This window comes from Strix uralensis, chromosome 19, assembly GCF_047716275.1.
Source record: "Strix uralensis isolate ZFMK-TIS-50842 chromosome 19, bStrUra1, whole genome shotgun sequence".
Taxonomy (NCBI): domain Eukaryota; kingdom Metazoa; phylum Chordata; class Aves; order Strigiformes; family Strigidae; genus Strix; species Strix uralensis.
The window spans coordinates 6273967-6286686 of record NC_133990.1 but is presented as its reverse complement, the minus strand read 5'-3'; the positions used below and the strand labels follow the sequence as shown (position 1 = coordinate 6286686).

Genomic DNA, 12720 nt, shown 5'->3' with positions numbered 1-12720 from the left:
AACTTCTTATCTTTGCGACCTCTATCTCCAACTAATTTCAGCTTCAATTAGCCAGCAGGTTCAGAAGTCAGTGGGGCAAGGTGGGAGGAAGAGCGTGGTCGCACACGTGCAACGGGGCTGCCAACCCATGGGTTCCTCCCAAAACCAGGCTCACCTCTGGCAGACCCCCGCTTCCCCCGCGTGCAGCTGACCTGCGCTCTCACGGGGAAGGAAAACGAGCTGCATCAGAGGAAGAAAACACTTCAGAGAGCTCAGACGAGAACCACAGCACAAAGGAGGATGATGCACAAGGTAGCAAGAGTAGTGGAAAGCTACATCATGCAGCAAGGTCTGCTGGACTCCCGATATTCCCCTGGCTGGCAGCAAGCGAGGGCTGCAGGAGAAGGGAATGAAGAGACTGTAGAAAAGTCCAGATGAAACTCCACCTTCAGTTCAGTCACTGGTGGCTGCCCCTCAGCCACCTCCCTGGGCTGCTCTGGTTCTAGGAGGATGGAAGTGTCGGTGCATTTAAGACACTGGGGGTCAGTGAAGACACCAGCAACAAGTCCAATTTAACCAACAGATTCATCATTCTTCTGCTAAAGTTTCTTTTCAAACTTTTCTCACAGCGGTAACAGCTCAGAGCAAACTTTTCAACATCTAATTGCTTAAAATGGAAGAAACTGAAGGAAGGAAAAAAAAAAAAAAATCAGGAAAATACATAACTTGCCAGGCCAAGAAAACTCATCCCACAGAAGCACGGACAGGTGACTCAGAGCCAGTGCCGTTGTCAGAGCAGCACTGGGGAGGAATATCGGTGTAACTTCTCCGAGAGTCAGATTGCAGGAAAGGTTGATTTAATGGCACACTACCCCAGCTTCTCCACTCCACTGAGAAAAAAATAAAGGGATGAGGACTTGCTCATCTAAACACACAGCGTACGTCACAGGAACAAACCTGAGTAACTGCTATCCATAATTTATAAAACAAATTAAATCCATGGCAAAAATAACCATAACTTAGAACAGAGCGATCGTAGAATCTGGCAGAAAAAGGCCCCAGCCTGCATGAATCATTATTTTCTAGAGGAAACCTTATATAATCCAAGCTACTCTGTTTTAAAACAAATTAAACCTTCCAAAAGCTCCAATTAATAGGTTTAGCAAAGCTCTGACGTTAATTCAGGTATTTTGGCGATTTGCTAAGATAAAAAAAAACCTACCTGGTACCAACTAACTTTACGGTACACCCTGCTTTCAGCATCTCCAAAAGCCTCCATCTGAAGGCAAAGGGGAGATGAGAGCATCTACCTGGGCCCGGAGGAAGGCGATTAGATTGCAATGCCATCTTGTGGAATAGGAGAAAACGAAAGACGAAAAAAAAATTGCTCAGCTGCCACTTTGCAATTGTATATTATTTTACAGGACACAGATACCGGCCCAGCAGGGTGTATTCGGTGGTTGTTTCTCATTTTCCTCATTTCTCTGAAAGGTTAGAGGGATGCACACAGGGATAACCTCAAAGACACGGTCTGCTTCCCTCACGCTGCTTGGAAGGGGATGGGTAAAGCTGTCAGAAATAGTTTGCTCTTTTTTGCTTGTTTTTACTATGACAAAGTCATAATCTTCTGTGTTGCTGTCCCAGGAAAACAGCCTTTCTCCACGGCTGTGGGAGAGCCATCAGAAAGAGTGACTTGGGTAGGATCAGCAGTAGGACCACATCGATCCCCCACATCCCCTCCCCAATTCATGGTCTGGCTTAGCAGGACCTGAAGAACATTTCTGACTCCATGCATCGCACAGCTTGGCTGCAACTGCCTCTGTGGACGTCGCATCTGATAATCAGGCTCCCAGCTGTGTCTTGTGTTACTAAAAACCCCGTATCTTGTTCAGACACACACACTTCAGGACGCTCTTATCGCAAACAAAGCCTGGTTTAACCATCCTTTCTGTAGGGAGATGCCTACTTATGTCTTTAGGTAAAAAAAATATAATCTACAAAACTCAAGGATGGGGGAAAAATTAGCAGAAAGCACCATCCAGGTAAGCCAGGATGTAGCTATGGACAATGACAGACTTTCTCCTCTGTGATGAGGCCAACTGCATGGGTGGGGAGGAACAACCATGGACTCTTTGCAGACTCATGACTAAAACTAAATGCTTGAGCCTCATGATGAACAGAAAAGAACCTAACCTACATAGCTGCGTATTGCGCTGAGCAGCCATGTTTTGGGACCCCCACAAAACCTGCACCCACTTACTTGCAATGTCCCAAAGCGAGGAACTGTACCCTGAGCCCTTGGGGCCCTGGCACGGGGGGGCCCTGGTGCTCGGGCTGCCTCAGCCTGGGGACTGCCAGCACAGGGGACGCTTTGGCGCTGGCGGGCTGTGCTCAGGGCTGTGCTCAGGACGGTGCTCAGGGCTGTGCTCAGGACGGTGCTCAGGACGGTGCTCAGGGCTGTGCTCAGGACGGTGCTCAGGGCTGTGCTCAGGGCGGTGCTCAGGGCTGTGCTCAGGGCTGTGCTCAGGACGGTGCTCAGGGCTGTGCTCAGGACGGTGCTCAGGGCGGTGCTCAGGGCTGTGCTCAGGGCTGTGCTCAGGGCTGTGCTCAGGACGGTGCTCAGGGCGGTGCTCAGGGCTGTGCTCAGGGCTGTGCTCAGGACAGTGCTCAGGGCTGTGCTCAGGACGGTGCTCAGGGCTGTGCTCAGGGCTGTGCTCAGGACGGTGCTCAGGGCTGTGCTCAGGACGGTGCTCAGGACGGTGCTCAGGGCTGTGCTCAGGGCTGTGCTCAGGACGGTGCTCAGGACGGTGCTCAGGACGGTGCTCAGGGCTGTGCTCAGGACGGTGCTCAGGGCTGTGCTCAGGGCTGTGCTCAGGGCTGTGCTCAGGACGGTGCTCAGGGCTGTGCTCAGGGCTGTGCTCAGGGCTGTGCTCAGGACGGTGCTCAGGGCTGTGCTCAGGACAGTGCTCAGGGCTGTGCTCAGGGCTGTGCTCAGGACGGTGCTCAGGACGGTGCTCAGGGCTGTGCTCAGGACGGTGCTCAGGGCTGTGCTCAGGACGGTGCTCAGGGCTGTGCTCAGGGCTGTGCTCAGGGCTGTGCTCAGGGCTGTGCTCAGGACGGTGCTCAGGGCTGTGCTCAGGGCTGTGCTCAGGACGGTGCTCAGGGCTGTGCTCAGGACGGTGCTCAGGGCTGTGCTCAGGGCTGTGCTCAGGACGGTGCTCAGGGCTGTGCTCAGGGCTGTGCTCAGGACGGTGCTCAGGACGGTGCTCAGGGCTGTGCTCAGGACGGTGCTCAGGACGGTGCTCAGGGCTGTGCTCAGGACGGTGCTCAGGGCTGTGCTCAGGGCTGTGCTCAGGGCTGTGCTCAGGACGGTGCTCAGGGCTGTGCTCAGGGCTGTGCTCAGGGCTGTGCTCAGGACGGTGCTCAGGACGGTGCTCAGGGCTGTGCTCAGGACGGTGCTCAGGGCTGTGCTCAGGGCTGTGCTCAGGACGGTGCCACGGGCGCCACGGGATCAGCTGATGCTGGAGCCCAGCGCGGGGCAAGAGAGGATTAAAAACCACAGGAGCTGCACAGTGAAGCCAAACAACAGGGCTGCTGAGAGTCTGACAGCAGCACTCATTTCAGGGGACTCATCTTCCTGTAAATAATTTCTTTTTTTTTTTCAAAATTGGAAATTTTGAAAAATTTTGGAAAATGTGTAGATTTTTTCCAATTGGAATTGGAATGTGATGGGATCACAGTTAGGCTATCTCTACCCAGGAAAACCAAAAATACTGAAGGAATCTCAAGTATTGCATCATTAAGGTATTGTGGCATTTGCCACATCATCAGGTTGTTCCAGCTCAAGGGTTTATTTGGGGCAAATTTGTTTCCCGCCCCCATGCTGGTTTTGGCTGGGGCTGAGTTAATTTTCTTCATAGTAGCTAGTATGGGGCTATGTTTTGGATTTGTGCTGAAAACAGTGTTGATAACCCAGGGATGTTTTCGTTACTGCTGAGCAGGGCTTACGCAGAGCCAAGGCCTTGTCTGCCTCTCACCCCACCCCACCAGCGAGTGGCTGGGGGGGCACGAGGAGCTGGGAGGGGACACAGCCGGGCCAGCTGACCCCAGCTGACCCCAGGGATATCCCACACCATATGGCATCGTGCTCAGCAATAAACTAGGGGGAAGGTTGGCTGGGGGCCCCTCCCCGGGGACTGGCTGGGCATCAGTGGGTTGGTGGTGAGCAATTGTTTTCATTTGCATCACTTGTCTTTCTTGGGTTTTATTTCTTTTTGTTATTTTCCTTTTCATTGTATATTATTATTGTTGTTGTTGTCATTGTTATTTTTCAATTATTAAACTGTTCTTATCTCAACCCACTAGTTTTCTCACTTTTACCCTCCTGATTCTCTCCCCCATCCCTCTGAGGGGGAGTGAGCCAGCAGCTGTGTGGCGCTTAGTTGCTGGCTGGGGTTAAACCACAACAGTCCTTTTTGGTGCCCAGCGTGGGGCTCGAAGGGTTTGAGCTAATAACAAATTGACCAGAGTCTATCAGAAGGGTTTTATACCCGTTAACAGCTGCAGGTCACGACACTGATTCATCTGTTCTCGGTATTGTTTATCCGATCTGTGCCATGCTCTTTTTTTTGCTGCCCGTGTTAAAGATTGGTGTTGGTTTTGCACTTCGCTGTGCTCTGTAGTGATTAGTGACGTTTTGCCTGGGAGATTTGTTGTTTAAACACTGACCTTGAGCTTAATTTGGTATTTGGGCTCTGTACTGAAACCACTACTGTATTTCAGGTACCATCTCATGGAGACAATTAACAATTATACTTCCTCTGAGAGGTTTTTTGTGGAGGAAATACAGAATGGCACCTTCACTACCTTCTTCTGTGGTGTTTTCTCCCTCCTTACAGTAACTTCTCAGTATCTTGAACATCCTTGGGTAGTTAAAATACTTCTATTGGAATTTCTTAGGAATATTGCTTCGGTTTTGTCTAAGGTTAACAAGCAATTTAGGAATACAACCCAGGCTCTGTGAGGTCGTGGGTGGCACAGCACATGGGCAGGTGTCTAGAGAACTTCTCACCTCCAGTGGTCTGGGACCTCACCCCTGAAGAACTACAGGATCCTGATGAAGTGACAGAGTGCTTGAAAAAAAATACTGTGGCTATTCCAAAGAGGCACAGCTTACCACACTGTGCTGGGCCCTGGGCAGCATCTACCACACACTGCTTGGGACCCTCAGGGAGAAGAGAGGGAAAACAAACCAACAGACACTATGGCTAAATCAGACACTATATCAGTCGCCCCTATACCTAAAAAGAAACAATGGAAGCGGAAATCAGCTCGATTAGTAAGGGATGAATAAGCTTCTCCCAAGAGGGAGCAGGAGAAAGAACAAGAAGAGGCAGCCTGTTTGGCAGCAGAGCAGCCACAAGACCAGGAGGAGGAAGAGACTGAAATCATAAAGGAGACAGAAACCACCTGATCCCTATCCCCAAGTGAGCTGTGAGACATGCAAAAAGATTTTCTCAGCTGGTTACTCCAACACTGGGATATTGGGGGCAGTAGTCAGGAATTAGAGCGCAAGGAAGCCTGGCAGCTGGGATCCTTTGCTAAGGATAAGGCCACTGGCAAACGGATTGGAAAAAAGGCAGGACTCCTCAGACTCTGGCAGCAACTCCTGTCAAGTGTGAAGGACAGGTATCCCTTCAAGGAAGAACTTGCAAATTCTCACGGCAAATGGACCAACACTGGGGGAGGTATCCAGTGTCTGAGGGAATCAGCTGTGGTTGAGGTGACCTGTAACAACCCGGATGACAACCAGGCATCCAAAGACCCAGATGAAATCCAGGGCACACAGTCCATGTGGCAAAAGTTTGCCCAAAATGCACCAACACGATACACCCACACCCCGGTGATAATGAGCTGGACAGACACGGAGGCACCAACTACAGATGAACTGGTCAGTCAACTCCGAGAATACAAAGATAATCTCGCTTCCTCCACGTGGGCTTGCGTCTCAGCTGTAGACAGACTGACCCAAAAAATGTCCAAGCAAGCCAAGAAGGGGAAGTCTTCCTCGTGCACTCCAACCAAGGCCTCAGCTGCTACCAGTCAGCCTTTTTCGGTGGTGCACACCATGTGCAACCTTGAGGTTCCTTCCTGCGTGACCAGGGGGAGCACATGAGGAGGTGGGTGGTGAGAACCTACCTGGAGGCTAGAAGCTCAGGTACAGGAACTGCAAGGAAAAACAACAACCAAAAAGCATCCATCCAGGAAAGTTACTGCTCCAGTGTCTGCTGGGCAGAGCAGAAGGGCTGACTGTACTTTTGACCCGGATGAAGGGACTTCTGTTTTGCAGTTACAAAAATAAATTAACAAAGACTCCGACCAGGAATAGAGGGGCCCTGCCTTTGGCCAGGCGGAGGAAAGGCACAACCATGTTTACTGGAGTGTGTGGGCTCGGTGGCCTGGCACATCACCCCCCTGGGAGCATAAAGCTCTAGTGGACACTGGTGCACACTGTACTCTAATACCATCAGATTACAAAGGGGCAGAATCCATCTGCGTTTCTGGCATGATGGGAGGATCCCAAGAACTGTCTGTGTTGGAGGTTGAGGTAAACCTAACTGGGAATGAGTGGCAAAAGCATCCTGTTGTGACTGGTCCAGAGGCTCCGTGCATCCTTAGCATAGACTGTCAGGAGAGGGTACTTCAAACACCCAGAAGGCTACCGGTGGGCTTCTGGTACAGCTGCCTTGAGTATGGAGAAGATTAAACAGCTGTCTAGCCTGCCTGTTCTCTCAGAGGATCTGTCTGTGGTGGGCTTGCTGCGGGTTAAAGAACAGCAGGTGCCACCTGCTATCATGACAGTGCACTGGTGGCCATATTGCACCAGTTGAGCCTACCTGGTTCCTGTCTGTAAGTTGATCCAGCGACTGGAGAGTCAGGGATTGATCAGTAAGACTCACTCACCCTTTAATAGTCCTATATGGTCAGTGCTAAAATGTAACAGAGAGTGGAGCTAACAGTGGACTATCAAGGCCTGAACAAAGTCCCACCGCCACTGAGTGCTGTCATGCCAGACATGCTAGAACTCCAACAGGGACTGGAGTCAAAGGCCACCAAATGGTATGCAACAACTGATATGGCCAACGCGTTTCTCTCAATCCCTCTGGCAGCAGAGTGCGGGCCACAGTTTGCTTTCAAATGGAAGGGTGTCCAGTACACCTGGAATCGACTGCCCCAGGGGTGGAAACACAGCCCCACCATTTGTCACGGGCTGATCCAGACTGTACTGGAACAGGGTGAAGCTCCCAAACACCCGCAGTACATCGATGACACCACCCTTGGGGCAACACAGCAGAGAAAGTGTTTGAGAAGGGGAGAATAATAATCCAGATCCTTTTGAAAGCTGGTTTTGCTATAAAACAAAGCAAGGTCAAAGGACTTGCACAGGAAATCTAGTTTTTAGGAATACAATGGTAAGATGGGCGTTGTCATGTCCCAGTGGATGTGATCAATAAAATAACAGCTATGACTCCACCAACTAAGCTTTCTTAGGTGTTGGAGGTTTTTGGAGAACACATATTCCAGGTTACAGTCTGATTGTAAGCCCTCTCTATCGAGTGAGCTGGAAGAACAACTCTGAATGGGGCCCTGAGCAGCAGCAAGCCTCTGAACAGATTAAACGGGGGATAGCTCGTGCAGTAGCACTTGGGCCAGTCCAGACAGGACAAGGGGTGAAAAACGTGCTTCACCCCTCAGCCAAGGGTAACGGCCCCACCTGGAGCCTCTGGCAGAAAGTGCCGGGAGAGACTTGAGGTCGACCCCTGGGGTTTTGGAGCTGGGGATATAGGAGATCTGCAGCCCGTTACTCTTCAACTGAAAAAGAAATATTAGCAGCATATGAAGGAATCTGAGCTGCTTCAGAAGTAGCTGGTACTGAAGCACAGATCCTCTTGGCACCTTGATGGCCTGTGCTGGGCTGGATGTTCAAAGGGAGGGTCCCCTCTACACATCAGGCAACTGATGCTGCGTGGAGTCAGTGGGTCGCGCTGGAGTGGGGAACCCCAACTGCCCAGGAATCCTGGAAGGGACCAGGGACCAGCCATAGGGCCGAAACTTCAGAGTGTTGCCACAGGATGGGCCTCTCTGTATAATAAACCAGCAGAAAATGAAAAGCAACATGCCCTGTTTACAGATGGATCCTGTCATATTGTGGGAAAACATCAAAGGTGGAAAGCTGCTGCGTGGACCTACGCAACAAGTGACAGAAACTGCTGAAGGAGGTGAATTGAGTTGGTCTGCAGAGGCGAAAGCCATCCAGCTGGCTTTAGATACCACTGAACAACAGCCAGTGGTCTCTATACCAACTCATGGATGGGTGGCAAGTGCTCTGTGAGGGCGGCTACAGCAACGGAAGCAGAGCAACCGGCAGCGCAGAGGCAAGATATTGCTGCTCGGGTAGAGAACCTGGTTGTAAAAGTACGTCATGTAGACGCTCACATACCCAAGAGTCAGGCCACTGAAGAACATCAAAACAATGAGCAGGTGGACCAGGCTAACTCAAATAGAAGTGGCTCAGGTGGATCTGGATTGGGAACATAAGGGTGAGTGATTTATAGCTTGATGGGCCCGTGACACATCAGGACATTTATGAAGGGATGCAACGCACAGATGGGCTCGTGATCGAGGGGTGGACTTGACTATTGATGCCACTGCACAGGTTATCCATGAATGTCAAACCTGCGCCATAATCAAACAAGCTACAAGGCTAAAGCCTCTCTGGTATAAAGGACAATGGCTGCAATATCAGTAAGGGGAAGCCTGGCAGAGGGATTATATCACACTACCACGAACTCGCCATGGCAAGCAGCACTTGCTTACAACGGGGGAACTGACTGCTAGATAGTTGGAAACATACCCCATGCCCCATGCCACTGCCAGGAATACTTTCTTGGGCCTTGAAAAGCAAGTTTTATGGAGGTCCAGCACCCCTGAACAAATTGAATCAGGCAACAGGACTCATTTCCAAAACAACCTCACAAACGCCTGGGCCGAGGAGCAGGACTGACTGGGTGTAGCACATCCCCTATCAGGCACCAGCCTCCGGGAAAATCAAACAGTACAATGGATTGTTAAAAACGACACTGAGAGCAACAGGTGCTGGGACACTGAGCACTGGGGTACACATTTAGCAGAAGCCACCTGGCTAGTTAATACTAGAGGATCTGCCAGTCGACCTGGCCCTGCCGGTCAAAACCGCTGTGCGCTGTGGAAGGAGATAAGATCCCCATAGCACAGGAGGAACTTGTCAGGAAAAACAGTCTGGGTCATTCCTTCCTCAGGAAAAGGTAAACCTATTCATGGGATTGTTTTAGCTCAAAGACCTGGGTGCACTTGGTGGGTAATGCAGAAGGATGGGGGAGTCCGATGTGTGCCACAAGGTGGTTTAATCCTGGGTGAAAAAAATCCATGATTTGAGTTGTATGTTATGGGAATTACTATAGCAGGAGCCCCTTGCTGTCAGGCTAGGAGAGAGGGGGGGAGTTCACTGCAGTGTGAAACCCTATAACCTGGCCCAAAGGGACCAGGGGTGGAGACTGTAATGGAAATACCTTTAAAGTGTTGTAACCTATGATTTGAGTTGCATGTTACAGGAATTACTATAGCAGGAACCACCTGAACCAGTGGAGGACAACCCTCGCAAGCGCACAGTGAGGCCTGAGGCACCTTTGGTGCCCAGTAACTCCACTCAGTGCACCACCTCTCCTGTCCTGAGTGACCACCACAACAGATGGAGCCCAAAGTCACGGACCACATGAACTCAGTGGACATCTGTCAACATTTTACAGACATTTCAAAGGGTGGTCCAGAGACTAAGGGAATGATGTCTGTGTATTGCTCCAAAGGATGGGAAGGGTGGTGGGGGTTAATGAGGATGTGTTGGATAGTGTGGGACCTGAGCATGATGTAAATGGTATGGAATAAGGGGTGGAGAATGTGCTGGTTTGGGCTGGGGCAGAGTTCATTTTCTTCGTAGTAGCTAGTATGGGGCTCTGTTTTGGATTTGTGCTGAAAACAGTGCTGATAATACAGGGATGTTTTAGCTATTGCTGAGCCATGCCTACAGAGTCCAGGCCTTTCCTGCTTCTCACCCCATCCCACCAACATACTTGCTATTTTCATTTGCATCACTTGTCTTTCTTGGGTTTTATTTCTCTCTGTTATTTTCATTATTATTATTATTATAATAATATTTCAATTATTAAACTGTTCTTATCTCAACCCACAAGTTTTTTTTCACTTTTACCCTTCCAATTCTCTTCCCCCCATCCCTCTGCGGGGGGCGGGTGGTGTGAGCGAGCGGCTGCATGGTACCAGCTGAGGTTAAACCACAATAACCCCCCCAGCATCTCAATCTTAAGTATACTTTCATTTCTTTGCTTAATTTTAAATGCACTTTTTAACAGGACATTCTGAGGGTTAGTTTCTAATAAAAAAGTCAGCAAGAAATAGTTAATGAGTGTTACTCTGTGCAAAAAACCCCCCTAAAGATATGCAAACTGAGAGAATGGGGACAAACCAACCCAAGAGAACCAGTGGTAAAACTGAAAAGTCAGGATTGTGCACGCAGACGTTATTGTAGCAAATTTGGCAAAGGCAGCCTAACATTTGATTAATGATTTGCACGTACATTTTGGTGAAAGCTCAATGCAAATTTCTGAAATCTAAGAAATATGTATGTCCTAACATCCCTCCTAAATGTCCAGCATACGCCGAAAAGAAATAAAACAATGCCAAGCAGCGTGCAAACGTTTGCCTGCAGATGACTTATGATTTTCAACAATAATTTCATAAATGCAGCAAACTTGAGTATATCACATGATTATTCTTCCTCTGCAATCCCTGGGAGTTCCCACTGACACCAGTGTGGGGCTGCCCGGGGCCACCAAGGGAGATGGGCTCCAACCGGGGCAGCCTCCACTGGGCAGCAGCAAGGGGTGGGATTGTCAACAGCTCTTGAGTCAACAAGATAAACAGCATTGAAAATAAACTGCAAATGAAACAACCCACCCGAAACAAGCTGAAGGTTTCTGCCAGGACTGAGCATGGCCAGCGGTGCAGACGCTGCTCTCCGCAACGCTTCTGCACCCAGCGATGCCTGGGCCAAGCAGGTAGCACCGAGGGCTGGCCAGCCACTGGGAACAACCTCCAAAGCCTGAAACGGTGTTTGCATGAGAGCAAGATGTTGAAATATTGATTAAAGTTGGATTTCATCAGCAATACTTTGATTTTATTATTATAATGGCTGCTAACAAAGACACACCCATTAATGCGTTACATTCTTGCTCATAAAAGGGTGATTATTCCACTGTTCACGCCAGGCTGCTCTGCTTGTATCCACAGCCAGCGGCTCCAGTACAGGCACTCACCAGAAAAAAAACAGACATTATGATTACAAAAATGAGGCAAAAACATGGAAACAGGCACATGCTGGAATAGTGCGGAAACTAGGTCCAAGCAAACGTCTGCATCCCGGGGAAGGAAGGGGTGGGCAAGGGGAAAGACTGAGCACTTCACCCTGTTTAGATCCAAAGTAACATGCTGAAACCAAAGAGTTACTAAAGATTTTATCAATTTAAATGAAATGTTGGAGGGGGGAAAAAAAAGCACTTTGAAAAAATTACCAAGCAGGTGCCAGTTTCCCCACTGCTTGGCTTTATTCATGGAATAACTGTATGCACGCAGAGGGTTTTTCTGATCTTAGTAAGCTAGTTGATTTTCAGAGCCAGGGATAAGGGTGGAAAAAGGATGGGAAGAATGCCATTAAAGCCTGTGTCTTCCAGCATTATTGTTCTAAAACTCATGCTCAGGCAGAATAAAACAGCTATCTGAGGCAATATAGTGTTTACATATGCCCAAATTGTTATGCAAACACAGGAAGACCTATTGGAGCAGAGGGAACAGGCAGTGAGAGGCAGCGCTTCTCACCACCCCTTGCAGAAAAATGTTTTTCAGTGTGGAAAGGGTGAGAGAGGTCACCCCCAAGGAATCCAGCCCAGGATCCTCCCAGCCTTTGCCTCTCCCATCCTCCTCCTCCTCTCAAATTCCCCAGCGCAGCCAGCATGGGCTTCAGAGTTAAAGAGACAGGCTCATTATCCAGCAACTTTGTCTGGAGGTGCACTCACATGAGGAACCTAAAAAGGGGGGAGAAATACCCAAGGAGGGGGAAGCTGTCCTGTAGGAAAAGGGATTCACCACCTGCCCTGCACAGGCATTTTGTGTTGTGCTTCCCTGTCTCGTGTGGAAAATGAAACCACAGAAATTAAGGGGAGACTCCAAAAGCACACAGGGGTACTTGGCATCATTGAAGTGCAATTATTTTTTGATTAAATCCATCTTGTGTCAACATTAAAGATCTAAACCAAAAAAATCAGTCATGAACTCTGGAGTCATGCCTTTAATTCTATCTGTAGTTGGTACAAGAGAAATCATAAACAAATGCCTCTGACACGTCAACTTTAACCTCCAGAAGAAGCCACAGATTTTCAGCAACCTTTATCAACCAAACTTTCAAAAAGTTATTGGTGACGGAGAATTAAATAATCCCTGAAATATATCCTCAGTGCTTGAAAAATGTCTCATTACCAGTCTGAGCTCAGTCACTTTTGCTGCTAGATCATCGCTCCACAGAATAAAAGCCTCCCACCAGCCAGCCAGTCTACTTCTCTTTACTAAACTACGTAA

General features: G+C 49.2%; 1 protein-coding gene across 8 annotated transcripts in view; it reads right to left on the bottom strand.

Moving 5' to 3' along the window:
• Nucleotides 1-12720, bottom strand: part of STX8 (syntaxin 8) — a 115658-nt gene that overhangs the window by 35650 nt on the left and 67288 nt on the right. The window contains exon 8 of one of the 8 annotated variants that reach the window (XM_074889536.1): nt 11288-11400. The exons of the other annotated variants lie outside the window; for them this stretch is intronic. Coding sequence (XP_074745637.1) covers nt 11303-11400 — 98 coding nt within the window. The 3' untranslated portion in view covers nt 11288-11302. Of the gene's footprint in view, nt 1-11287; nt 11401-12720 lie in introns of those variants that run through there. 8 annotated transcript variants of the gene reach the window in all.